At 40.2% G+C, this 26,786-nt stretch overlaps 3 protein-coding genes across 9 annotated transcripts in view; 2 read left to right on the forward strand and 1 right to left on the reverse strand.

Moving 5' to 3' along the window:
• Window positions 1-3,684, forward strand: part of relt (RELT TNF receptor) — a 33,889-nt gene extending 30,205 nt beyond the window's left edge. The window contains exons 10-11 of the mRNA XM_050075145.1: window positions 772-897; window positions 1,394-3,684. Of these exons, the coding sequence (XP_049931102.1) occupies window positions 772-897; window positions 1,394-1,397 (130 nt within the window). The 3' untranslated portion in view covers window positions 1,398-3,684. The remainder of the gene's footprint in view (window positions 1-771; window positions 898-1,393) is intronic.
• A 146-nt stretch (window positions 3,685-3,830) lies between these two features.
• Window positions 3,831-26,786, reverse strand: part of p2ry2.1 (purinergic receptor P2Y2, tandem duplicate 1) — a 67,192-nt gene continuing 44,236 nt past the window's right edge. For 2 of the 6 annotated variants that reach the window (XM_050032370.1, XM_050032403.1), the window contains 4 exons: window positions 9,204-9,557; window positions 7,624-7,792; window positions 7,001-7,340; window positions 3,831-6,915 (listed from right to left, as the gene is read on the reverse strand). In XM_050032370.1, the coding sequence (XP_049888327.1) occupies window positions 6,721-6,915; window positions 7,001-7,340; window positions 7,624-7,792; window positions 9,204-9,557 (1,058 nt within the window). In that variant the 3' untranslated portion in view covers window positions 3,831-6,720. Of the gene's footprint in view, window positions 6,916-7,000; window positions 7,341-7,623; window positions 7,793-9,203; window positions 9,558-10,643; window positions 10,858-11,020; window positions 11,138-11,799; window positions 11,926-21,072; window positions 21,248-26,786 lie in introns of those variants that run through there. The other 4 variants (XM_050032379.1, XM_050032387.1, XM_050032396.1 and 1 more) reach the window with 4 other exon arrangements.
• LOC126409117 (F-BAR and double SH3 domains protein 2-like) overlaps window positions 14,635-26,786 on the forward strand; it is a 93,635-nt gene continuing 81,483 nt past the window's right edge. The window contains exons 1-2 of one of the 2 annotated variants that reach the window (XM_050075058.1): window positions 14,635-15,199; window positions 21,230-21,327. In XM_050075058.1, coding sequence (XP_049931015.1) covers window positions 15,179-15,199; window positions 21,230-21,327 — 119 coding nt within the window. In that variant the 5' untranslated portion in view covers window positions 14,635-15,178. The remainder of the gene's footprint in view (window positions 15,200-21,229; window positions 21,328-26,786) is intronic. The other variant, XM_050075065.1, reaches the window with a different exon arrangement.

Below are 26,786 nucleotides of genomic sequence, written 5' to 3' on the forward strand. Positions count from 1 at the left end.
ATATAGTAATTCAGCTGCATGATTAGTACTTTTACTTTTAATATTTTATGTGCATTTTTCTAATATCACTTATGTACTTTTACTTTTGAAAGCAGGACTTTTTTATTTGCATTTTTAAGGATTATTTCACCCATATAGAGAATGAAAAAGATAAGGGAAAAGGGAAAAAAGAAAACACATAAATACGTACATAAAACTGAAAATTGAATTTCCCCTCTGCGGGATTAATAAAGTATATAATAATTAAAAAAAAAAAAAAACATAAACAAACAAAGGCAATATCAGGAAATAAGCGACAATAATATAATGATAATAAATTAAGAAATTAAGAAAAGAAAAGCAAATTACTTATAAACACAAGCCTTATAATACATGCCCGCACCCATAAATGTGTGTACCCAGACATAGACACATAGTTAGCCACATATTTATGTGGATGATGAAGAACAAAGCAGGGCTTTTACTTGTAATGGCGTATAATCTACTTCCTTTTCTGAAGGATCTGAATACTTTGTCCACTGCTGACACATTCGCAGTCATTTCACCCCACTCCAGTTGAGTTATAGAAAGACTACAACCATCTGTAAACTGTACAAATGGCTTTTAATGTAACAAGTTTTAAAATAACCCTCAAAAAGTAGCATAAAAGATGATTAAACACAGTAGAAAGAGTAATTAAGACAAACACACCCAGACACACTGTCAAACAGCTTACTCCTGTAAGCATGTGTGTTTTAGTGGCAGTGACCATATCTCTCGTTTGACCGACAGATTCCAAGTCGCTCAGATCCCCGAGCAGAAGCCTGTCACCGTGGAGCCCAAGACATCATCTCAGGAGCAAAGAAACTCCCTGTTTGGAGGGAAATCCTTCTGCTCCTCTTCATCCGGCATCAGGAGGTACAACCTGCAACACACACCCACACACCTTCCCCTCTCACTCTCATTTCACTTCTACCCCACAACTACTTACTGTAATTACAACTCTCCTCCTCCTTTTCTTTCTGATTCTTCCACAATTGTTATGAGTTAATGTGCTGTGACGTAGCTTGAGATCATCAGCATGTCAGATTGCATTCTTCTGGCCAGCTCTGAATTATGTGGTCTGCTTTACCGGGAAAGGAAATTATACAGAGTGTAATCTGTTTATCAGAATCTCTAAAATGATTTGGGAAATGAGCCTCTTCTGTTTCTAATCGTCTGCTCGAATTTTTCAAATCAGCATTGTAACAGTAATCATGTGGCCCTGCCTGTCGTCAGAACAATCTGCTGGATTGTCATGTCTTATACTTAAAAAAATCTCTTTATTAATGTTTTAAAATCAGCCCAAATGAGGAATAATGAGATAAGTGTCATGTATATGACCCCCTCTTGACATTTTGACTCTCTCTTTCAGGTGAAGAGCCAGAGAGATGGTGTATGATAACGCTACCTCGCTGAAGATGACCTCATCGTTCGCTGACAACTTGATAGCTGGCAGAGAGGGTGTTTCCACACGAGCGACACCAAGAAACCACAAAAACAAACTGGAAGAAGTTGTTTCTATTCAGGCGATAAGAGGAATTTAACTGTATTTATTATGACATAAAAACAATATTGTAATTTTACAGATGCATCAGATATCATAGAAACTCATCACATCACGGCTGCTTCACTGTCCCAACCCAAAGAGAAAGCGGAGAGCGTAGTTTTGTGATGACAGATTGTGAACACCTGACGCGAGAAGGAAGGGTGAGAGGGAGAAAACAAAAAAATTGCACTCTCAGCCCCTTTATCTGTGCTTCCACCTAGAAAAACATAGACACGGGGGTAACACACACGTAGGCTGACACATCTTTAACATACATGTAGACAGAGACATCTGCACTACTTCTACACAGTGAAAAGGACAAAACACTGTGGATACATTACTGACACAAAGACAAAGCTCAAACAACAGTGAGACTGGAACAAAATCATTCAAGTGTGTACGTTTAAAAAAGAGTAAATGTCAAGCCAAGTTGTCTGGGATCAAGTGCCATGTGAATTAAGACTATGACGGTTTCCATCAAATCTGGCTTGGCTGAAATATGAACCTGTATGATTTTGGGTCATAGGACACTTGATTTAAGACCACAGTAGCACTACAGGAAGTATTATGAGGACAAAATGTTAAAGAATTTAATATTATTTGTTGTTTATTTATCTAGCTCCTTTTCCTCTGCTCACACAGGATTTAAAGGTGAGTTGAGATTTTAGACCCTGAATATGTTGAATGTAGTGTTTAAGGGACGGTTCACTCCAAAATCATGAATACATATTTTCCTCTTACCTGTAATGTTATTTATGGAGATTGGTTTGGGTTTAGTCGCCGAGTGTTGGAGATATTAGCTGTAAAGATGTCTACTCTCTCAAATGTCTCTTTCCAGAACTCATGACCTGTCTACTCAGGAGAATCCACAGACCTTGTTGTGAGCAGTTTCATGTAGGAACTATTTTCTTTCTACCGAACTACACCTGCCAACAGTATCGTCATGTAAAAGGAAGCATGCATCTACTCATGGACTAGAGGCCCATGCATGACATGAGCTGTAAACATTAATGGTAAATAAACCTGCTCCATTGTAGTCATCAAAGTGCTTTTTACACTACGAATCACATTCACCCATTCACACACTGGTGGGCCGAGGCTACCATACAAGGTGCCACCTGCTACTCAGTTTTTAACACACTCACACACCAATGGAGCATCAGGCGCAATCTAGGGTTCAGTATCTTGCTCAAGGATACTTCGACATGCAGACTGGAGGAGCCGAAGGTTGAACCACTGATTTTCCGATTAGTGGACGACCCGCTCTATCTTTGAGCCACCGCTGCCCGGCTGAGCTGGAACAATTGCTAGCTCAGTGGTGCTAATTTAGCTAGCAGTAGATGCACACCTCCTTCTGCGCAGTGATATGGTTGGTGGGTGTAGTTTGGTTAAAAGAAAATAGTTCCTCCATGAAACTGCTCACAACAAGGTCTGTGGATTATCATGAGTAACTGGGTCATGATTTCTGGAAAGAGACATTGCTGTTGAGTTATTCAAATGTATTTTTGGCACTTTGAGCACCACAAGCTGAGTGCCAGCTAGTTCCATTACATTTGAGAGAAGGCAGACATCTCTATGGCAGGTATTTCCAACACTCTGCAGCTAACACCAAAACAATCTAGACTGATAAACAGCACTTCAGGTAAGAGGAAGAAAGTCATTTTCATTTTGCTGTGAACTGTCCCTTTAACAGAAGATGCACTCACTGAGTCAAATGAACCTTTGAGAATTTGAGAAACATTCACTCAGCGAACTTAGCACTTAGCCTAGGTCCAAGTAAGTGATTTTGGGGCCAAAATGTGGCCCCGAATATTGTATCACAGCGTATTTTTTAACGACATTGCATCCCAACGTCAGTTCGAGGCTGCCTGTGCAAATAGTAGAGATCACTTTTGTAGAATAGAACTTGTAAATGAATGTACATATGTTAATATGGGTGGGTGTAGAGACACAGACTTGGCTTTTATAATTTTAGCATACAGTATGTATGAAATGTATGAAGTGAACGACAACTGCACTGCACCGATAATAAGTGACATCTGTAGTCTATGAAATCAAAGAACTCTGTCACATTACTTTGCATAAGCTGAACTGCTGGTTGAAATCATCATATGCTTTTTTTTTCACACTTTGAGTGCAACATTTCAGTGTTTTAATCCTGACCTTTTAAAACCTGCATACAGTACACATAGCCAGACTCCAGTTATGCAACCTCCATAACTGCAAGAAACCACTCCCACATGAACACACACATATGCACATATTTATTTTTTACAGTTTAATTAAATAAACCAACCAGTGGCTGAAGAGGATTAGTGGCTGCGATGCCTCAAACACACACAGCTCAGTTGGCTTCGGTTTACATCCTCATGGGTTTTAAAGAGTGTACTATAATCATGGAGGTTTTTTATTCACTCATTTTCACAGTTTATTATTATGTTATGAGGAGTATGAGGAATATTTATTGGTTACAGCAGTTACACATTTTCATTTGATCTGTTTTTATTACTATTATTAGGATTGTTATTACATGTTTTCAGGCTGAAGTACTGCTGGTAGGAAGACAGGAAACAAGCATTCATCTCATCAACTTTGTAGATTTGCATTTATAATATTCCATTTTATTTCTGTATGATGATGTTTTTACTCTTGAAATAAAGAAGAGGTGTATTTTAAACACTGTCTTGTTTGCTGTTCTTGCTACAGACATACAGTGATGCGGGTTTTTAGTCTTTGGTGTTTTGCTGTCTGTGAATGTGTGAGCTATGGATGACTAAAAAGTGAACTATAAAAAGTCAGAAATGTGGTTAAAGCTAAAGTGACATGAGCAAAGGCCTGTCTTGTTTGTTTGGCAGTGTTGCCCTCTAGTGGTGGTCTGGTGTTTGTTCGATAAAGTGACCACCAAGGGGAGACACTACACAGTTTTTATCATGCACAGGTCATTTTTTGCTTCCATACTATGTCATCTTTCAGACTAGAGGGGAAAAGACCAAAATATACATTAAAGTCTTCATTTTAGTTCAGATTTCTGTCCTGAAAAGCTATACAGAAAGTGCATATTTAATTAGATAACGACTCATTTGCATGTTTGAAACTAAAATTTCAGAAAACTATTGTCTTGATGAATTGGGGAAGTTTCATGCCAATTTCTATGAAACCTTTTAACCTATTTACCTGTATTTTGGTCTAAAAATGTGTATGGGCACGTCTAAGTGGTAGGAGGCCCCGGGGCAGACCCAGAACACACTGGAAGGATTACATTTCTCATCTGGCCTGGGAACGCCTTAGGGTCCCCCAGGAGGAGCTGGAATGTGCTGCTGGGGAGAGGGACATCTGCAATACTTTGCTCAGCCTGCTGCCTCCGCGACCCGGCTTTGGATAAGAGTTACAAATGGATGGATATGTATAATATCTTACAATACATATCTTTAAAGGCCATTTTCTCAAGATGAGTTTTCTTCTCATACTATGAGCTTAACATCTCCACTGTAGTAGCACTTACACACAAAACCTTCCTGTTTTATTACCAGCTATTTAAGGAAGGATTTTACTGAGGGGTGATTTAGAGAACATTTTATTCCTCAAAAACATGGCAAAAATAGATTTTTTTATGGCTGTTAACAGTATTTTCTGATTTATGGAGTGATAAAAAGAGATATCCAAGAGTCCCTCTGTAAAAACCTTTCATTTTAATATGTCAACGAAATTTAAAGACAAACATTTGAACCTGGCTTTGAACAAAGTTCAGATTTGTGTTCATGAAATGTATGCAAAGTGGTGCATATTTAATTAGGTAATGTGGCTTATGCACATTTAAGCATAACATTTCAGAAAATGTGTAATACCAAAACTGATTGTTTTAATATAATGCTGCGTTTACATGCTCCTTGGATTCCTCAGTTCGGAAGTTGTTCTTCTGTGTTCATGAGCTTTAAGTCATAGTGTGGAAACTGCATGGATGCTACAAAGAAGATGTGTTATATTTCATTGCTCAGAGCATGTAAACAACACAACGGTAACAGTTTGAAGCTCTGTATTACAAATTGATTTTGCCCCAGACTTGTTGCTGCACCAGTACATCCCATAAAATTCTAAAATATTTCTTTACCTGGGCGGCATGGTGGTGCAGTGGATAGCATGGCTGCCTTACAACAAGAGGGTTCTTGGTTCATACCGAGGGTGGAAGAGCCCCTCTGTGTGGATTTTGCATGTTCTCCCCATGTCAGCGTGGGTTTTCTCTGGGTACTCCGGCTTCCTCCCACAGTCCAAAGACATGCAGGCTAACTAGTGACTCTAAATTGACCCTATTCACCTGTAGTGTCTCCGTGTAGCCGATAACTTTTAGATTTACCAAGTGGCTCAGATGCAGAGCAACTTAGGTTACTCTTCCCACAAATCACAGTTTATACTTTCAAAACTCATTAACAAAAAATGTGACAACTTACTTCCTGGGGTTTCAAATAGCTCAATTGCTCAGAGGCTGTGTGGTTTTAATAATGACACTTACTAAGAGAAAATCAGTGACCTAACATCAGAGGAAATCATGAAACATACTTCAACTACTCTTCTTAGAAAAATATACTAATTTTACAGCCATTTTGAAGAATTATATTTTACTTTACACAAATTATGGCATCTAGATTAAGCAAATGCAGTATGTACATGAGACAGTTTATAAAAATGTATCTCTACAAACATTCTGTCAAAATGTTTTTTTTATAATATAATTTTGAGTTCCTTCACATATTAAGACACAGAGTGACGCACACACAGTGCTACAGCACATTTTCAATAAGGCTGGTGTAGTGCAGTCATCCAGTAGAATCATTAACAACAACCATGTAGTTCAGTTTTGTCCATTCACCATAACTTATTAAACATAACAAAACACATGTATAAAAATCCTTTACTGGCCTCTAGTGCCTCCAGTCAGGAGGGCACCATGTGATTTAAATGTTTATTTCTAACCTTCAGTCATCATACTGTCAATATTTTAATTCAAGCAGTGTAATGATGTAAATCTGAATGTAACCTCTGTCAGTGTCAGTGTACGAGGTGTCACATCTACCAGAAGACACCAGCAATAAGTATGAGTACCGTACTTGTCCCCACAGCCTTTTCTCATTTTAACCAGGATAGTTTCAGATACTGGATCAGAATTGTGTTGTCAAGCGTTCGCTCATACTTGTTGGATTCGCTATAGATGACTTGATCTTCTTGGTGAGGTTACTGCGGGCGTCCTGCCCAGCCAGGAAGTAAAGGATGGGGTCCAAACAGCTGTTGGCGCTGGCAAAAGGGCGAGTCACCTTGTAGGCCACACTGGAGGCCTCCAGCAACGTACAGCTGATCTGATGGACATATACAATGACAAATGTGATACACTGGGCTTTAAAGTAATTGTAGCACAGTTTTTATAAGGGTGTTTGTCTTCACCTGGTCTGGATTGACCTGCCGCAGGTATCTAAAGGAGTAATAGAGACTCCTGGTGAGATGGAAAGGCAGGAAGCAGAGCATGAACGCTGCCAGCACGATGATGATCATCTTCACTGACTTCTGCTTGGAACGTGAGGCGGACATGCCTCCCCTCTCACCCCCTTCAGACCCCCAGCCAGGCTCCAGAAGCTTCCTCACCATGAGGCCGTAGCACACCATCACCACCATGAAGGGCAGGGCGAACATGAGCACTGACACGACTGAGCTGTACACCAAGAAGTCATCAAAGAGCTCTGGGCTGGTGGTGTCGTAGCAGACCCGCTGCTCAGCCTCTATATCCCTGGCAGGAGAGATTGTAGTTGTTTAAGATTATCAAATGGTAGTGCTGCTTTGTTGGTATTGAACCGAAAAGAAGAAGAGACTGCAATGATGACAGAAAGTAGATAAAATGTAAATTTGTTAGCTAGCAGGTTGGTTGTTCATTTCAGTATGTCTCATTAAAACACCCTTGGATAAGGTAGTTGTGCCACAAAAATCAATAGTCCACACTTAAACACACATTCAGTACAATGAAGAGAGATATCAAGGGAGAGATGAAGGGATATACAAATAAATTAAATCACCTTGTTCTTGAGAAGTAGAGAATAGGTGCCTGGCAGAGTAAAACAAAGGCCCACACTGCCACGGATGCCAGCTTCGCCCGACGTGCGTTGACCCAGTGGAGGGAGCGCACTGGATAGCAGATGCCAATGAAGCGATGCAGACTGATACAGCACAGGAACAGAATGGAACCTGTCAGAGGAATAAATATAATAATTTTTTAGTATATTCAATGTATGATATGGTGCAGTATATGTATTGCATTGTAACAAACTGTGCTGTGTTATGTCAACTTGTGTTTCATTGTGTTGCTTTAAGTCAAATCCTTTGACATTATATTGTGTCATTTTGTATTTTATCATATATCAAATTGTCTATCTGTAGGATTTCTTGTCTGTCACAGTCTATGTTGTAAGTCTGGGAATGATGCATTCAATTTTTTATAAGGCTGCAGAGACCACTATGGTTTACTTTATAAGCATATAATATGTTTTTAAAGTAGCTGCACTGAAATTCTTTGTGTTGTATTACATCTTATTAGTTGATATCCTGCCATTCTTTTGAGGTATTACATATTTTTGTGTTGTATTGTATCATATCATATTGCATTGTTTTGTGCCATATTGTGTGGCCTCGTTATCAAATTGTATTATAGTGTAGTGTAGCATATCGTATCACAGCCAAGCAGAAACCTCTGGACAGAAAAATCAAACAGAAAACTGCAGTTCCTCTAATGGCCACTTGAGGCTGGCTCCAGAGGCGAGTCAATCCCAATGGACACCCAGCGCCCAGCTTTATAGCAGAAACAAACGTGTTAAGAGCCTGGTACAAAAAACGGTTTGGTCTCTATAGCTTATTTCAACATTTGTGACAACGGTGCAGGGGTAAATTGAGCGACAAGGTGTCTGCAAGCTGTCACCACAGTATGAGTCAGATCCACCTCTCGCTTTTCCACAACTCAAACCTCTTGTCCAAATTTGGTCACTTCTGGTGCCAAAGAAACACCAAACTGAAGGCTTAAAAATGTCCACATATCAGTGGGTTACATCAAGGTAATGTATAGGGTGTCGTGCCATGTCATAGGCTATCAATTGTTACCGCATTGCATTGCATCATATCAAATCGTAACCCAGTGTAGCACATTGTATTGTAGCTTGTAGTGTGTCATGTCATATCAAATGTTACTATAGACCTTCATATGGCAGCCTAGTGTAGCATATTGTGGCGTAGCATAGCAGGTGTTGTGCCATGTCATCTCATATCTTACCATAGCATATTACATCTAAGGTCATACTCTATTACCTTGTGTCACTTCAAGTCATGTCTTAGGCTAATACATCACATCACATCACATCACATCATATTGATCATATTGTATTTTTTGTATTAGATCATATATAATATCACAACATGTTATTACTGTATGTATTATGATTTTTTTTGTATTGTACATGTCATATCACATATTCTACATCATACTACTGTATATTGAATAATACTGTATCGTCTTGTAGTGTATCATGCTGCCGTAGCTGTAGCATATCATATATCAAACTCTGTCTCTTGCTGTGTTGTATAGGTCTGTGCCATGCCATCACTGTACCATATAAGTTGGTATAAAACAGGAAGCGTATGATCTTGCAGACTGGTTCGGTGAAGGGCCAATCGTTCTCGTCTGCATAGTAATAGATGAGGAAGGGCAGGGTGAGGATGTAGAGCGTGTCGCACACCGTCAGGTTGAACATGTAGATGGTGGAGGGTTTCCAGCGCTTAGTGCGGAACACAATCACATATAAAGCTGTGGCATTCAGCGCCAGGCCAATTACAAAGACCAGAGCATAGCTGACAGGAAGGAGAATATATTTGAAATCCTCTTGAAAGCGACAGTAGAAGGCACTATAATTGGTTGTGCTGGTCCCGTTGTTGTCAAAGGTGTCCATCTTGGTCCTGAAAACACCTGAGGAAGCACAAAGGGAAGAGTATGAATATGCTGCATCTCAACCTCGAGGCATTTTACTTTGTAGAGACACAGAAATAGAGGGTGTGGAATCACAGGAAATGACTGCGAGAAATTGACATCAACCTAGATTACATTTTAGGATGCCGCGAGTCATTCACACTGGCATGCCTGAGCAGCACATTTCAGTATAATTCATGCAGCGCTCAAGCGTAATCGACTGATCCATTGTGATTTCCCAGTCAAATTGACACAATCCAGCTTATAGCGTGAGTCATCCCATTTTAAAGTCATTGTGCATTTCACAGAATGTAAATCATCTTAATGTTGACGTCCTTTAATCGCCTTTTTCTCTCTGAGTGGGTGGTTGAGTAAATGAGAGACGAATTGTGAGGGATAGGGAGAAGAGGATACTTAAATGGCGGCATCCATATCAAATCATAACAGCAGGAATCCTAAATCCTTTTTCTGGTGGAATAAATGAACAAGTGTGCGAGTGAGTGTGTGTTTTATGGGTGCAATATATAGTAGTACTGTATGTGTTTAACAAGATGTACTGTATTGTTCCATCACCTGGCCCAACAGGTTTCTACGAGACATCTTTACACCTTGTCTCAGCAAATTACTGAAATACTTCTTGGTCTTAACTGTATTACCTCTGCTTTCTCCCCCCAAAGAAAACAAGCTCTAAATACTTAAACATATCTGAGCTGAGGAAGATTCAGAGGAAAATACACACAGACTTGTGTGGCAACAACTTTTTAGTGCAGCTGTGTTCTCAGGCAGAAGAACAGCACTCATTCTGGCACTTTGCACGCCAAAGTTCTCCAAAACCTCATGGCTGTGAGAGCGAGAGACAGAGGAATAACTTCTTAACTCAAACCAGACCTTGTTTAGAGACCCCTGTCTTTCTGTTTTACCCACTGGCACTCATAGTACACTGTTAACCTCAGTCCATTTCCCTCCTCTTCTCTAAATCTGTTTATCTGACAAACTCAAGCTCAAATCAGTTATGTAATGCAATAACACAGAAGTGATGCTTTAAAAGAACTTGCATGCAAATAAGACAGTAGCTGCCAGACTTACTTGTTTCTCCGCTGACTGACGAGTTAACCTATGGCGCTCTCTTTTCTTCCTCTCCCTCTCTGACATTACTTTCTCTTGATCAAAAACATTGCCTCCTGCTCACTCTGTACCCTTCGCTGTCTTCACTGCCTTTTATTTTCCTTCAAAAACAGCTTCAGGTTGAATTTAACAGATAACAGACCAGAGACGGAGCGGCCCCCTTTTGTAGTCCTCTAAACCTGCTGTGTGCACACCACATGAGCACAGCAATAAAGTCATCTGTGTTATTTTTGTTAATTCAGCTGTACAAGAATATCCACTTTGCATCCCAGGAAATGCACTAAAATGCCCCCTTTCCCATGAGACAACACCTCCTTTAAATACATGAAACTACTCACTCTGTACAAACGCTTTCACAGACTGTCATGTGCCGGCCATGCCTTGTAATGTATCCTCATTCTCAGGAGTAGAAGTACAGTGTGTATCTAACTGTGCTGTTTACGGCTCAATGCATGCCTTGGATACTTCAGTGGCTGAAAACTTGAGGAGGTGTATGCGTCTCTGACAAGCTGTAGCCTGTATACAGCGTGAGAGCAGTTGAGCCTGGGGCTCAGATGTTAACTATCTGTTAGTCTAATGGGCAGTAAACTGGATGAAGCTGTCACCACCTTAAATTATTCAAATATTTATTTGTTTTTAGTTTGGTCAACAAAGAAAGATATTATTTTGTTTTAAATTAAAAAAGAGGTAGTTCTGAAATACTGTTGAGGCTAATAAATGTGATTATTACTATGATAAGAGTAGGCCAATATATAGAATCATCAGCATTTACTTATCTGTCTTTGTAAGCTAGCTTTTGACAGGGCATAGGAATTAAAAAAATACATATTACAACTATTATTATCAGTATTATTGGTACTATGTAAATCTTAATAAAAGCATACAGCTATTAGCATAATGAATTTGCAAGAAAGAAATAGTAAAAATCTCCTGCCATGCGATCAAAAACATAAATATATGTACTTTAAAACACCAATGTACAAAGAATATAAAAGACTATCTGTTGTTTCTCACATTTCAGGCAAATCTGCAATGTATGAATCAAAACTCGCCATCAGAGCTGCTTTGTGTACTTTTAATTGAAGCACTCAACTGTTGTTACAGTAAATTGTCTTACCTTATTATTGCCAAAGATAAACAGATACTCCTACGCCAAATCTTAAGAGAAATCATAAACCAAAAGAATCCTGGCAGGATCCTAACAGATACAGTATGTCAGCCATTTCCTCTGCGCTACTGGCAGAAAGGTATGTGTGTGGGTGTTACTAGATGTGTTTGTTTTTTTTGACGGCCAATGTGTGTGTGCATGCGTTTGAAAGTGTGTGTTAGTTTGAGGGGTTTTACCGAAACAAAAGGTGAGAAGGAGGACTTAATGTCTTACTTGCTCCAGAAAGTCTGTGTATTAATGATTACATGGGCCTTAACCTTAACCTTGGCCATGGCACGTAGGAGCCATGAAGTAGTGGCTCCTTTCCCATCCTGCTATTTTTGCCTTTGCTTCTATCTGGCCAAAAGTAATGCTTCAAGGGAGTCATGTATTTCCACTCACTTGTAAGATGTTGCCAGCCATATTACAATCTATATAGTCTGGCATTATTAGCACCAGCTGGGCAACAGTAACATAAACTGCATTTCTTCCCCTCAGTAGCCAGTGTGTCTTAACCTTGAGAGGTTTCACACAGGAGACCCTGGAAAGTTTGGCTAACACAATGGACCAGAGAGGAATTATTTATCTATTTACATGTTACCATTACATTATTGTTTTCTCAAACCTGGTTAATTTAAAACCATGACCAACCACACCTAAAGCACAAACACAGGCCCACACATAGAGGCTGCATACAGACAGTATGTCAAACCAGCTGCTGCTGGTGCCAGCTCATTACAATGGTTTCAGACACCCTCTATTGTAATGTTTTCTTTTAATTGTTCACTCAGCACCCACTTGAACCCCATGGCCCCATTTTATCCAGTCTACTGGCTGGTTTCTCACAGTACACACAAGTAGGGGAGAACGGGGTTGGTTGTCACATGGGTTAGTTGTTACAGCCATTAGATCTCGCTCCCTTAAGACACTTTTAGTCGAAATAAGAGGACTTTTAGTGATTTCTATGTCAAAATATAAATACCCAGCTCTTCTTCCAGGCTTTTACACAATGGGTTTATAATTATTGCCTTTAAAAAGTATGAAGGAAGAGCTATAGTTTAGTTTTTTTCAGTAGCTAGGCTACAATATGTGGTTGTTAGCTTAGTCCCTGGCAAAAAAAATGTGCTCTTGGGAATGCTTTTCACATTCTCTATGGGGTTGGTTGTCACGTGTATTGTTCTTTGTTTTGTTCTTTATATAAGGATGAAAAATGCACATGAAAGGAATGATTTTCCCTGCCTATGATAGATGTGTTAGGTTATTGCGTTTCAATGAAACGTTTTTAATGAAATCAAATTTTAATTATTTTTTAAGATTTCTTCCATTTTTCCCTGCATTAAAATAACAGAAACAATCGAGCCAATGGTGGGGACGAATCTCCGAAGTGCAGAAGACACATTTGATAGTCCATATCTTTTTTAAGGAGATAAGGTCACAAAAGGTTAGGCTGTTCAGCTGAATTATGGTAAAAAGCTGAAATCAGTGTGTCAATGCCAGTCCCCAAAGACAACCATGTTAAAATGCCCAACTTTACAGCAGAAACAAACATGTTTACAGCCTGTTACAAAACATGGTTTTGGTGTCTATAGCTAATTTCAACATTCATGACAACTGTACCAGGGTTGACCTTTTATATAACCCACCCATTTACTTTCTATAAAGACTTTAAATTACACATATTTAAAGGTGGGACTACTTGAGTGACAGGCTGTCTGCGAGGTGTCACCACAGCACAAGTCAGATCCACCCCTTGTTCCTACACAGCTCCAACCTCGTGTCCAAATTCAGTCACTTCTGGCTCCAAAAACCAAGACGGCCAACATGCCAAACTCAAGACTTAAAAATGGCTATGTAGCTACATCCATTATTTTATACAATGTATGATTGCATCGTATAGGGTGTCATGTCATGGGCTATCACATTATTGTACCATACTGTATCGCATCATATCACATTGCATCATATAAAATCGTAACTTAATGTAGCATATTGTAGGTTGTCATGTCACATCATATGTTATCACAGTGACAACTATGATAACATACAAAGTAAAGTGTGACAACCCTCCCTGTTCTCCCCTGCACAAGAGTCTTCTTAACAATGGCGTAAAGTAGCGTTGGGGTGGACATCACTGACCATTCACAGACAACAGCACTGGTGTATTTTTATCTATAAAGCAATATTAGGCAAACCTCTGGCCTACCTCTGCACCCTTGTGTGTGTCAGCTCTGGTAATTACCAGCTACTCTCCTCCAAATGGTTGCTTTTGTTGCTTGTTTTTCTTGAGAGGCCACTATGTTTCAATAGTTGTTGTTTTATTGTGCTATATGTTGAATTTGTTGCATTTTAAATGTGTTTTGATTGGCTGCTACCTTGGCCAAGTCTCTCTTGTAAAAGATTTTCAGTCTGAATAGGACTTCTTGGTTAAATAAAGGTTAAATAAATCAAAAAATAAATGTTTACTTTGATGTGTGCCTGATACCATATGCCCAAATGGCTGATAACAAGCTGAAAATAATATTTTTTAATTGTTATTATTAACAACCCAATGATGTCAAATTTGGTAAGGTGTCTTTTGTGTGTTTGCTTCTTTTTCCATGAATGTATTTGATATAAATACATACATACATATTTATATAAAATCGTCCAACTCTGATCGATTTTTCTTTGATCGACTGCGGTTTCTTGTTGCTATGCAGGTCTGCAGGACGCAGGCTGCTGTCAGTGTCAGATTTTTCTCCTTGAGCAGGCTGGAGCATCTCGGAAACCCCTCATGTTCATCGGATAAAGACTCCCATTTTGTATTTAACACCCTTCTTGTCCTTTTATTTGGCTTGAAACACCTTTGAGGAAGTGTCGATCGCGGTTACAGTCGACGGCAGGCGAGAGGAGCCAGAACAAAAAGGATGTCGCTCAATGTTTTTCACCACAGACACGGCGCTATGCCGCGCTGCGCCACATTGGGGAGGTATTGAGCCGAGTTGCTGAAGGGGTTCCCCGTTTCTACCCCCCCCATCCCTTCCCTCTGCTTTTTCTTCTCCGCCTGTCTGCTCTCTCCTGCTCCACAACACAGTACAGTACACACTAGTCCTCTCGTAGTGGCAGCAGCCGACACAAGTGTGTTCAGCCTCTCCTCGCAGCTCCAGTTTCTGCTCTGTGCAAACTAGCCATTTATCATCAATCATGGCCGCCGGAGTACAAATTTAACTCCCCGTCTTTCCTCCCTGTCGTCCGGAGGGGAGGATTTCGGCTTGAGGAGACAAAATATCACTCCCACACTGATTTGGATTTCCTCTTGGAATTACAATACATCTCGCAAGGGAAATACCATTCATGTCAATACTCCAAAATGCAGCCGCCGCCGAGGAAGGTGAGTGATTTCCAGAGTCCGTTATGTTTTAGCTGCACAGACAATGACAGACAGATAGTAACCTCAGATGTGGATGTTTTTAACCACTTAAAAGCGTCTAATAATGCGGACTTGGGGAAATTAAAGGGGAGAAAAGACATTTGCTAGCTAACATTAGCACCGTTTGCTAGCTAGGTTAGTCGGTAACCTATTGACATTAATATGAATCCATCCAGCCGTTTAACGTTCGAAGCGCGAGCCGTCAAACGTCAAATAACGTTAGCTAGAAAACGCTAGGTGGGCTAACATGAGACGTTGGATACAAAGCACCAAACCATGTTGGTAAGATAACATAATACTCTGGTTTTTATTAAATAACGTTACATTTTACAGAATAAATAACTTTAAATGATAAAAAAAAATGCTTGTTAACTTATGGCTGCCACGCTATAGTTTGTAACGTCACAGTAATTATTACAGTTCACATTTAAAAAACAGTGTTGTGTCATTTTGCTCATTTATACATTTTAAAATTGTGATAACAGTAATTCAGACAGCTAACAAAAGCTGTCGTGTTTCCCACGTTGTGATGCTTCCTAAGGGAAGACCTTCACTACGTCCAGGGTCACATCTTTTCATCAAAGCCTGAGCTACACACACATACACACACACACACTGATGATGAGACATGCTGGCAGAGCCATTTCTGATACTGACTTATTGATTCTGTATGGGCTTAGAAAAGACCACAGCCCCCCTATAGCTTGGCACCCAGTGTGTGTGTGTGTGTGTGTGTGTGTGTGTGTGTGTGTGTGTGAGGACGTGTTTAAGTTGCTTGCCCATCGCTTTCCATGAGTGTGTGTGTTTTCCTGAAATAGATGCATGAGAGCCAATTACCCTGCTGTGAACCTCTGCACAGTTTTCTCTTAATTACCACGTATTCCCCCGTGCCATTTATGGCTCTGGGTTTCTTCACACAGACCGGCCCTGAACATGTCATATCATGTCAGTAAAACACATACATGCACTTAAACAGGTTTCATCACTGAGGCTGCAGAGACCACTGTGCTTCCCTTTTGTTCCACTGTGTTTGATCAAATGCACCATTACGGCCCTGTTAAATTGGTAAGATCTCATTTGTGAGCTGTCACTGTCTCTCCCATTCAGTTTGCTGTGGAAATACTTGTGAGAGTAAGGCAGAATTTATTTGCAAAATACTGATTTGTTAACGCCCTGCCAATGTATCTGGCACAGTCGGTACACTTAGCCCAAAGCACCACAGCCAGTGTATCAGTATTTGGCTGCTGGATGCTAATAATTTCTCTCCCAGTGCGACACGTACAGCCCCTTTAGTGTTTTGTCTGTGTCTCAGCACATCTGCTTACAGATTGAGCTGGTTTGACTCTCATATATTAGTTTTATGTGGCTTAAATTAAACATGGCCGCTAATGAGGCTGGAAATCGCTTCATGAATTTGTCTTGAAATGAGATAATACTATCTATCTATCTATCTATCTATCTATCAATCTATCTATCTATCTATCTATGACATATGAATAATGACACATACAGTGGTTGCTGCCAGGGCTGGGCAGTATGTTGATATTATATCAATATTGTGATTTGAGACTACATATCGTCTTAGATTTTTTTAAATATTGTAATATTTTAAGTGTTGTCTTTACCTAGTTTTAAAGGCTGTATTACAGTAAAGTGATGTAATTTTCTGAACTTACCAAACATAGCAGTTGTATTACATGCCTTTAACTACTAAGTCATTATATCCACTACCACCACCACCACCACCAATAGCCAACCCTACAATAGGTGCTGCAGGGATGGCGTTTATTTGTAGACCGACGCTGAAGTCCACATCGCCCTGGTTCCTCGTTGGAAAGCCCTATGAGATTTTTCCATCAGATTTTGGATTATTGCAGAAAATAATCTGCATGGCAAACAGAAGTTTATGATGTTCAGCAAGCAGATCTTCACATATGAACACCACTTTTTGATTTTTGAAGTATAAATGCAATTGCCCGACATAAAAAGCTAATGTTAGGCTATAAATGAACTACCCAATGGTCGTATGATTTAACCCTTTGGGGTCAAGGGTATAATTGGCTGTTTTTGACTACTTTAGTTGACCTTTAAATTTCACCTAAAAAACTGTGTGACTTTACAGTTATTTTTTCCATTTTGACATACTGTATTAACACATTGGACCTAAAATCACACAAAAAACAACACCAATAGGAGAGGGGGTGTCATGTCACTTTCTGCTTGGGAGCACTTTCCTTAGAATAGCCTGTTTTTACCATTCCTTCCTGTACCAAACGCGCACCAAACGTGACGACAATATTCAGGAAAAAGCATGGCGTAAATTGGTGGTACGCTGACATATTTTATGTCATAGAACAAAACATGAAAGTCTCCTAAGCTTGCAACTAGCAAAAAACCCATTAAAAAACATTGACTTTACGATGAGGGACCAAAAAGTGCTAAAATGCTAACTCATATGCAGGTTTTAGGACTCATTCCTGCACCTCTCTGTATTGTTGCAACATCGATATCAAGATACATGGTCAAAAATATAGTGATAGCTGATTTTGTCCATATTGCGCAGCCCTAGTCGGAGCTTTTGAGGCCATATTTTGTGGAGCTATTGTATTCAATTACAGTCCAGTTCAAGGTATTATGGTTGGACTGTAATGCATCAAATTATTGACGTTATCAAAGTCAAATGTACATATTTTTCAGTCTTCAATAAATATCCATAAACTGACAGCTGTTACACACCCAGTGACATCTAACTGGAAGTAACACCAACAAATCAACCAACAGCCCAGTATTTAAGCTTGACATACTGTAATTAAATAGGATAAAAATATCTATCATGAGAAAGGAAATACATGCACACTGTACATAGTAAATCTCTCATTTATCTTTATGTATATTTTAGGTCATGTCACCCAACCCCAGCTGCTGTTTAGTTACTTTCTCACACAGATGGGGATGCAGCCTATACATTAGCATCACTGTGAAATATGTGTTTAAGTTTGGGTTACAAAACAGGACCCATTTTCTCAGCAGCATTACAGACCTACCTGCTGCATCAGCTACCACTACACTATCTGAGCTGTTTTCCTTTAACGTGACCTTTAATATGCTGAATATCTCTTTCTCTTTGCCTCATAAATAACATCTCCGTACTATATCCCAGCCTTTTCACTGTCACTTTCACTGTCACCTCTCCCAAGTCTTGCCATCTGCTTTTTTCCCCCTTCTCTTCTCATGCCCCACAACCACGCTACCAACTCTTGCTCTCGTTTTGTCTCCCCATCTCTCTTGTCACCCTGTGCCCTTCCCCTTCACTCCCCCTCTCCCTGTGGCTTCCTCTGAGTGATAGAAGGTGAAAGCAAGTGAGGTAATTTTGCCCTGATAATGTAATGAACCACTCCCTCCTTATCTTCAAAGACACAGCACATGAAAGAAAGGAGCTCTGCAGTGTGTGTTGGTGTGTATGTGTGTGTACCAGTGTGTGTGTTGTGTTGTTGATTGTTTTGTCTAGAACAGTCATGAATTTGCCCACTGTTACTCTGGTGAATAGGCGATGGAATTCACCCGACAATACACAATGACCATCACAGTGACTCTGTATGTGTTGGCGGTGTGTGTGTGTGCTTGTTTGTGTGCACATTAAGGATGAGCTCTCTGTCTGTTATTTTGCACAAGACTATGTAAATGAGAGCAGGTTATAGCCCCTGGTCTGACCACCTAAATGAAATTTTATATTAGAAGATACAATGAGCATCTTTTCCCTAATGCACATGGAGTCTGTTCCTAAATGCTGTTATGGGCTGCTAATGTGTCTTCAGTGACCTCTAACTGCAAAAGGCCTCCTCCAGCCTCCCCAGAAGTCTGACAAAACCCGGACACTGATTATTATGCTGATGGATTACTGATGAGAGTTGTGTGTACGTGTGTGTTCGTCTCAGGTGACTCCAGAGCTGAGCATACTCAAGATAGATGACAGATGATAGGCAGATAGACTGACTGATGGGGTTTAATTATTTGCATGTATGTGTATGTGTCTGAAGGTCAGTATGGGTCAGGAGCTGGATTCTTTGGTATTAATATACCAAAAAAACACAACATTCAGAACTTGAGTTGTAGCCCCTTTTTCTCAGAGCTATAAAAATCCTTCACTGTCTTTATCTCCATCAACTCCTTTGTGACAGATATAGATTCAATGAAAGAAGTCACATCCGAATAATGCTGATTTTAACCTGGATTCAGATTATCAGTGAACTTTGGGAGTTGAAAGTTATTCTGACTAAAACCATTTACCGTATTCTTGAATCAGTACCCCAATATTGGTTAGTACTGAGAGTGATTGCCAAGATCAAAAAGTGGCTGATGGTATGCCGATCTTTTGAGTTTTATACCGATCCCGGGAATGGTTTGCCAGCCTTGTTTCACCTGTACATATAGTTTTCAAACGGCAGGTGCAGTTGTCAGACTAGCACACCAATACTGCCCCATGATACTGGACTGTAAATGTATAATAATGCATTTTATTTATAGAGCCCTTTTCTTGGAAGTCAACGACACGTAACACAAATCAAAACGATCAATAAAAAAGAATGCACTAAAATATATAGCACACAACATTATTCACCCATTGAAATAATGGACAAAGATATACATTTCATTGTTTATGGTGCTATGTTGCGCTACACTGTAAATAAATACAGATGAAAAATATATACATTTACAGTACAGTAGCATGGGGCGGTATTTGTGTGACACTATGGCAACGGCACCTGCCCTTTTGAAACTGTATGTGCTGGTGGAACACAAGCGCCATACCACTGGGGGGATCAGCATATGCCCCTGAACTGCTATTGGTGTACCATCAGCCGCTTTTTGGTCTCGGCGCTACTGGGATATTGGCTTCAGAGCTGAAACAATTTGATTAGTGGATCAACAGAAAATGATCTGCAGCAATTTTGATTATTAAGTCAGTTAATGAGGCAAAAAAAGTCAAATATTTTCTGTTTCTGGTTTCTCAAATGTGACAATTTACTGCTTTTCTGTCTTGCATATCTTTTTAAGTCTATATCTTTGACTTGTTACAGTGTATGGCTGCAACGATTAATTGATAAATGTTTAGTTGTCAGCTATTAATTCAATTGCCAACTAATTTGATAATCGATTACTAATTGGTTTGAGTTATTTTTTAAGAAAAAAAATCTCTGTATGCTTCTAAAATGTGAATATTTTCTACTTCCTTCACTCCTCTGTGACAGTTAGCGAAATATCTTTGGGTTGTGGACAAAACAAGACATTTGAGGAGGTCATCCTGGGCTTTGGGAAACATGGGTCGACATTTCCTGACATTTTATAGCCCAAACTAATCCTTTAATCAAGAAAATAATCAACAGTTAATTTTCAATAGAAGTACTCGCTACTTGCAGCCCTACTGGAGCCCAAGGTCACAATGTTTTTAATAGACAATTGTGTGATAAAAAAGTGTTTGTTACAGTTCTACTGGGTTATGTCGTTGTATTTGTTAAGCTGTAGTGAGACTTTTTGAATTAATATTGTGTGTATGAAAAGCAGGTAGAGGCATCCACTATTGACTGAATTCTCTTACAACCAGGAAATGACAGTATTTTAGCTCTACTCTGGGTTTTTGTAATCTCATAATTACCGTTTTGTTCAGGTAAAACCTGTTGAAGTCTAACATAATTAGCCTAATTTTCTCTGTCTCTGTTATTTTTAAACTAGTGTATTGTGCACGCAAGCCTATTGACAGGACTGCTTTATTTGGTATATAATGTATAAGCAAAAGTAGCCTGTTTTTCAATAAAAAATATTATACTTGTACACGCCTTGATGATGCCAAGAAGAAGATTGAAATCTTCCAGGACACATTAACTGGCATTGTTTTTTCCAGTGGAAGCCCTGGCTTTATTATAACAGTCAGCGTCAGCAGCAGATGAAGAAATGACAGATCCTTTACTTGACGTGTCTTTTTGTTTCCTCCAGGTCAAAGTGACACAGGAGCTGAAAAACACACACACAGAGCAGATGACAAGACTGCACTTTAAACACCAGACTGAATGTGACCTGCTGGAGGACATGAGGTATGAACATGTCTGTGTCGCATGCGTGTACTAACGCAGTCCTGAAGAATACACTCGCCAACTGCCAGATGATCTTGAATCTAGTCGTCATGTGACTGTGATGTGCACGGCATGCACACATGGACACAGGCGTGCACAAAAAAAGAAAGAATGAAGGAAACAACTAATGAGTGAGGGAGGAGTGACACGAGAGAGAAAGAGAGGAGGAGGAGTATTGTCATATTCCAGTTTTTTTTTAGAAGGACAAAGGGTCGGGAAAATGACGAAGGAATTTCCTGCTGCCCTCTTCCTGCTCTCCAGCTCTTTCTTCCTCTCTTCGTTTCCAAATTTTGCTCTGTATCTCTCTCTGTCATCTTTTCCATGTTTTTTTCTGTCTCTCTTTGCTCCGACTATCTTTTTGTCTGTCTCCATATCTCTCTTTTTCATTTTGGCTCTGCTCTGTTTACTCATGACGTGTGTGATTCTGGCAGTTTTCCCTTTTGGATTTGGCAATGGGAGGAAACCCTGGTTCTTTCACACGCTCTCATTTTCTGTGTTGACTAAGCATTGATTATTTATGACAGCAAACTCTCTAATACTCTCTGCTTCTCTGCCTCCATCCCTACCTTTCTTTCTGTTTCTCATTTTCACGCTTTCTCTACCTCTTCTCTCTCTCTGAGACGTCCCTCTCTTTCTCCTCCTTTCACTCTTGGGGGCAGCTCCAGCTGTTTGAGAACAGATTGCCTTGTTGCTGCTGGGTTTTGGAGAGTGAACAAGGCCCTGGTCTCACTTGTGGGAGAGTGGGAGAGCCAGTTAAGCATATGCAACCACAGTGTGTTGGTTCTTTCAGTCAGTGAGGGATGGAGCTTCATGCCACTGGGTAAAGATCTTCAAATTGGCTTTGTCATCCTCGTGGCTGAAAGACGCTGCCTGCAGTGTTTTCTTACTGCATTCCTCTCGCCTTTAATGTTTTGTAAGTATTTCTGATGACACATTGTCCTGGTGGTAAAATCAGGAGCAGCAGGGTGGTGCAGTGTTTAGGGAGTTCGCCTTTCAATTGGGAGAGCTGGACTCAAGCCCCTGCAGCAACAAGCATCTGCTTTGTCAATGTGTCCTTGAGCAAAACACTGAGGCTCCACTCGTTTTTCTGTCTGTGATGTGGCATTCATCTGACTTGACTGTAGAGACAGATATTTTTTTAAGATTGTCATTTAAGATCAGAAGGGTGAGGGTTATCTGAACTTCACATCAGAAGCAAGATGGCTGTGCAGTACACTTTGACTTTGACTGCAGACACTATTGTCAGAACCACCTGTCTTTTCAGCAGCACGGTACCTGAGGTACTAAAAGGCAGCAGCTGGCCAAGCTGTCAGCTGTCTTCACCAGTACCACTAAAATGCCTGATCTGTTCAATGGACAAAAATTGCATACATGTAGCCCACATGAGAAGTATACAGGGAGAAAATGGACATTATGTTTATTTATGATTCTTTATTTTGTCAAAAACTTGATGGGACATAGTTATATGGCTGAAGTCAGTTACAATTTTACTATACATTCCCTGGCTTCAGCGACTGCAATGTTAGCATTTTCTGCTTCGGTCCTTTTTACATCATAAATCTGTGGGTGTAGGACTGTTGGTCAGACAAAACAAGACATTTAAAGATGTCTCATTTGACACTGGGAAATAGTGGTTGACAGTTTTGACTATTTTCAGAAATGATATAGAATAAACAGTCATTTAATTATAAAAATATTATGAATATTAGTTGCAGCTCTTCATAATTAATGTATTTAACAATGCAGCAGTGATTTCTGCAGAGGGAAGCAATTATTGACCTGTTTCCATCCAGTGTCAGAATGGAGAGTTGATAACCACACTCAGTTTTAGAGAAAGGTGTTTTGTTGTGCTAGTTTTTTTTGGGGGGGGGGGGGCTTTTATGCCTTTAATGGACAGGACAGTGTGAGGGGGGAGATGACACGCAGCAAAGGGCGACGGGCTGGAGCTGAACTCAGAGCCGCTGCAGCAAGGACGATGCTTTTGTACATGGGGCACCTGCTCTATCCACTAAGCCATCGATGCCCTATTTGTTGTTAGTTTGACTAAAACTGGACTTTTAAAATACATGTCAACATCTTAGTCCAACTGAAATCGTACTAAATTGAATTTCTCAAAGTTGGACTAACAGCCAGATTCACAGTCAGATTACTCCTGCATGTATACAGTCAGTCGGACCTAAACCAGCCTCGGTGCTCAGAGCATGCCCCACAATGTCCGCCCAGGCTTTGACCGGGAAGTCTAAGGCCAGTGATATACTTGCTGCAAACAACATGACCGCATCATGGCTGCCATGCGTGATCTGTGTTCGTTTGATGCGTTGGCCGCACATCTCAACGTGAGGTACCGTGACGCGTGCCGGAGATGCAATATTGACACGACCTCTAGAGGCGCTCGTGCGAATGAACTTTGAAGAGAGGCTGACAGACCTGGTGTGGAACTACCCGCATCTCTATGATGTTTCCACGCCGTTACATAGTGACACACTTCTTCCTCATCAAGCATATCAAGGGCATCCATGTTTGTTTACAACACCCGGCATGCACTACCCGATTTCCGAGTTATATTTCTATTGTCTGCCCCAAGTGGAGACCGCCAGTATTGTGCGTTTTGGCTGCGTAGGGCTGCAGGAAGTATATACACAGACACGGCGCATTTTGTACGCGTACGCTCGATCAAGCAGCCAGTCTGTTACGGCCCGAAAGCATTAAATGCCTAACAGGAGAAGAAGCCGGTAAACAACATGGTGACATCTACATCCAGAACTGTGCATTTTTGGATGGACAAAATGTACAGAGCTGTAAGGGGTCCACCATGGTACCAGTTTGCTGCTAGCTAACTGTAGCTAACTTGTCCATTGTTTTGTCTGTGACATAATAGGTCAACCTTAATAGTTGGACATACTTCGGTCAATAACCCGCGTTTGTATACTGGGACAAGGACAGTATTTAAATTAAATGGCATACCTAGACTGAACTGTGCATATAAACGTACTGACTGATGCCTGGAAACAGTCAGTGAATGGACTACAGAGGTGGCTAGTCATTTAGCTAACACTGGGCCATTTACAGTAATGCTAATTAGTGTATATCGTTGTCATAAAAATACACTTTCAATGGATCTAGATAGAAACTATGCTTCTGAAATTGCTTATGTAGACTTGTAGACTTATGTGATCTCTTGGCTAGACTTTTGTTAAGGTGCTATTACCATGGCGACTAAGTAACCTCTTTAAAATAGTGAAACCCTACAGGACAAGGAAAGTGTGGCCACATAATGAAACACACACTCGGTTGACAGACACACATTCTCCTGCCTAAAGCCCTCAGTGGATTTTAACTCTTAAATCCCAAAATCTGCTCTGAGGTTATTTACCCTAATTAATCCACAGGCTGGCTTTAATCAGCACACACACTCAAACACACATGCACATACACAAGTTGCTAGCTACAGTGCATTGAAGCTGTGTGTTTATCAGCAGTAAGAGGTAAAAGGGGAAAGAAAAAGAAACAAATAAAGAAAGAGAGAAAGAGAGAGAGAGAGAGGGCAATGTGTTTAATCCTCTGGAACTGCATTTTAGCTAGACTAGTAATAGGAGAGAGGATAAGAGAAAGAGAGAGAGAGGAGAAAACGATGGCGAGTTGTGGACTCAGGGAGTCAACTTGGTGTCCTCAATCCAGCTAAATCCCCCATACCCTTATGTCTGCCTCAACAGCTACACACACACACACACACACACACAGTGCAAACCATAAGAATAGGCAAGTCTCATGCATTCTTGTATTCACCTCGTACACATTTGGAAACTAACCCAGCTTTATACCTGCTTGCCCTTTCTTTTTCTGAATAAGAGCATACTTTTACTTTAACAATGGAGCTCTAACACAATGTCAGTGTTGCAGTTGTTGGTTTTATCTGCAGATTTGGATCAGTGAAATAAACCGAACTGCAAAAAGGCCATCACTGAGACACTATGCGTGATGATGGCCCTTTTGCAAAGGGCATTGCATGCTCTTTGCTGCAGCACTATGCTTTCATTCTGTTCCCTTGATTGGCATGATATGATGTGGCTATACAATAATACATCCCTCCATGAAAAAGGTATTTGTTTTCTTTGTAGGAGAGCTTATAGGCAGGTTGCAAAGTCAAATTCACCGTGGTCTAGACAGAGTGCTTTATGACGAGTCTACAAAAGAGCATCATCAATCATGTAGACGACAGCAGTGAGAAAACAAAGGATTAAAGTGCTGTTTTTTTGTAACCGGTGCCTGGACTGCCCTGGACTAGAACTTGGGCCCCAATGTAATTTAGAAATTTACCCCCCACGTCTGTGCTCGGTGTGGCACATTTGCACGGGATAAATGAAATTTGCGTTCACTCAAATTTATTGACCAAATCCGAGGAACTATCTGCAGATATCATTAAAACATAATGGGTCTCCATGCTGAGTAGGGAGATGAGCCTCCCCCAATTTGAACCCAAAATGCTATCAGAGTTCTCATTAATGCTTTTCACTGCAGCCTCCATAATTTGGAAAGAGGAGGAACGGAAAATCAAGGGCTCATTGGGGAAAAAAGACCCAAATTAATGCAATGCTGATTCACACACTGCTATTATAATTAAGCGGCCTCTGTGTTTGGAGAAATGACAGTAGCAGACAGCCTCTGCTGTTATTGAAAATCACAGGAGGACCCCATGTAAAACTATACCCAGGGGGGATAAGGCCGAGATGACAGAGATGGTGACAGGAGTCTTTCTGTTTCAGAATGAGGCAAAGGAAATTCTTCAACCATGACCAACTGCAACCTTATTTATTTATTTATTTTTAGAGACAAATACATGCTTCACATTCTAAGCAGGTAGCCGAGGGGCCATTTGAATACTAGCTACACCTTTAGGAAGCACAGGCTATGACTTCAGTAACCTTAAACTGTATGATTGAAACAATAACAGTGATTGGCTATTAAAACCTGTTTGAGGCAGCCAGTTAATAAATATTGCAAATAAAAATCAAACAAAACTACCTCATCTGCTGCACGAATGTCCCCCAAACCATTTTTCTCAAGTATCTGGCACACTGGTTTACTAGAATAATACTGCATAAACATCCTTACAGTTTATTGCAACATAATATAGCTAACAATCCTGCCATGAATCCTCTCTTTTACGAAGCTTCTGTTATTCAGTGTTTATTGAGACTGCTGCTGTTGTGTTGGGATTGCATTATAGTGAAAGGGTTCTGTAATATTTCTTGTATTTTACCAGACAAAAAAATACTGTTAAACATGCAGTGCTCTTGAAATAGAGTTTTATCAATGGGAACATTTTGGTAAAGGTAGCACAGAAATTGAAAAATGAGTAATCCGTCTAAGTAACATTTGTACAGGCAGCTGTGGACCCAGAGCCAGGGTGAGTCTGAGTG

Source organism: Epinephelus moara, chromosome 2 (assembly GCF_006386435.1).
Source record: "Epinephelus moara isolate mb chromosome 2, YSFRI_EMoa_1.0, whole genome shotgun sequence".
NCBI lineage: Eukaryota > Metazoa > Chordata > Actinopteri > Perciformes > Serranidae > Epinephelus > Epinephelus moara.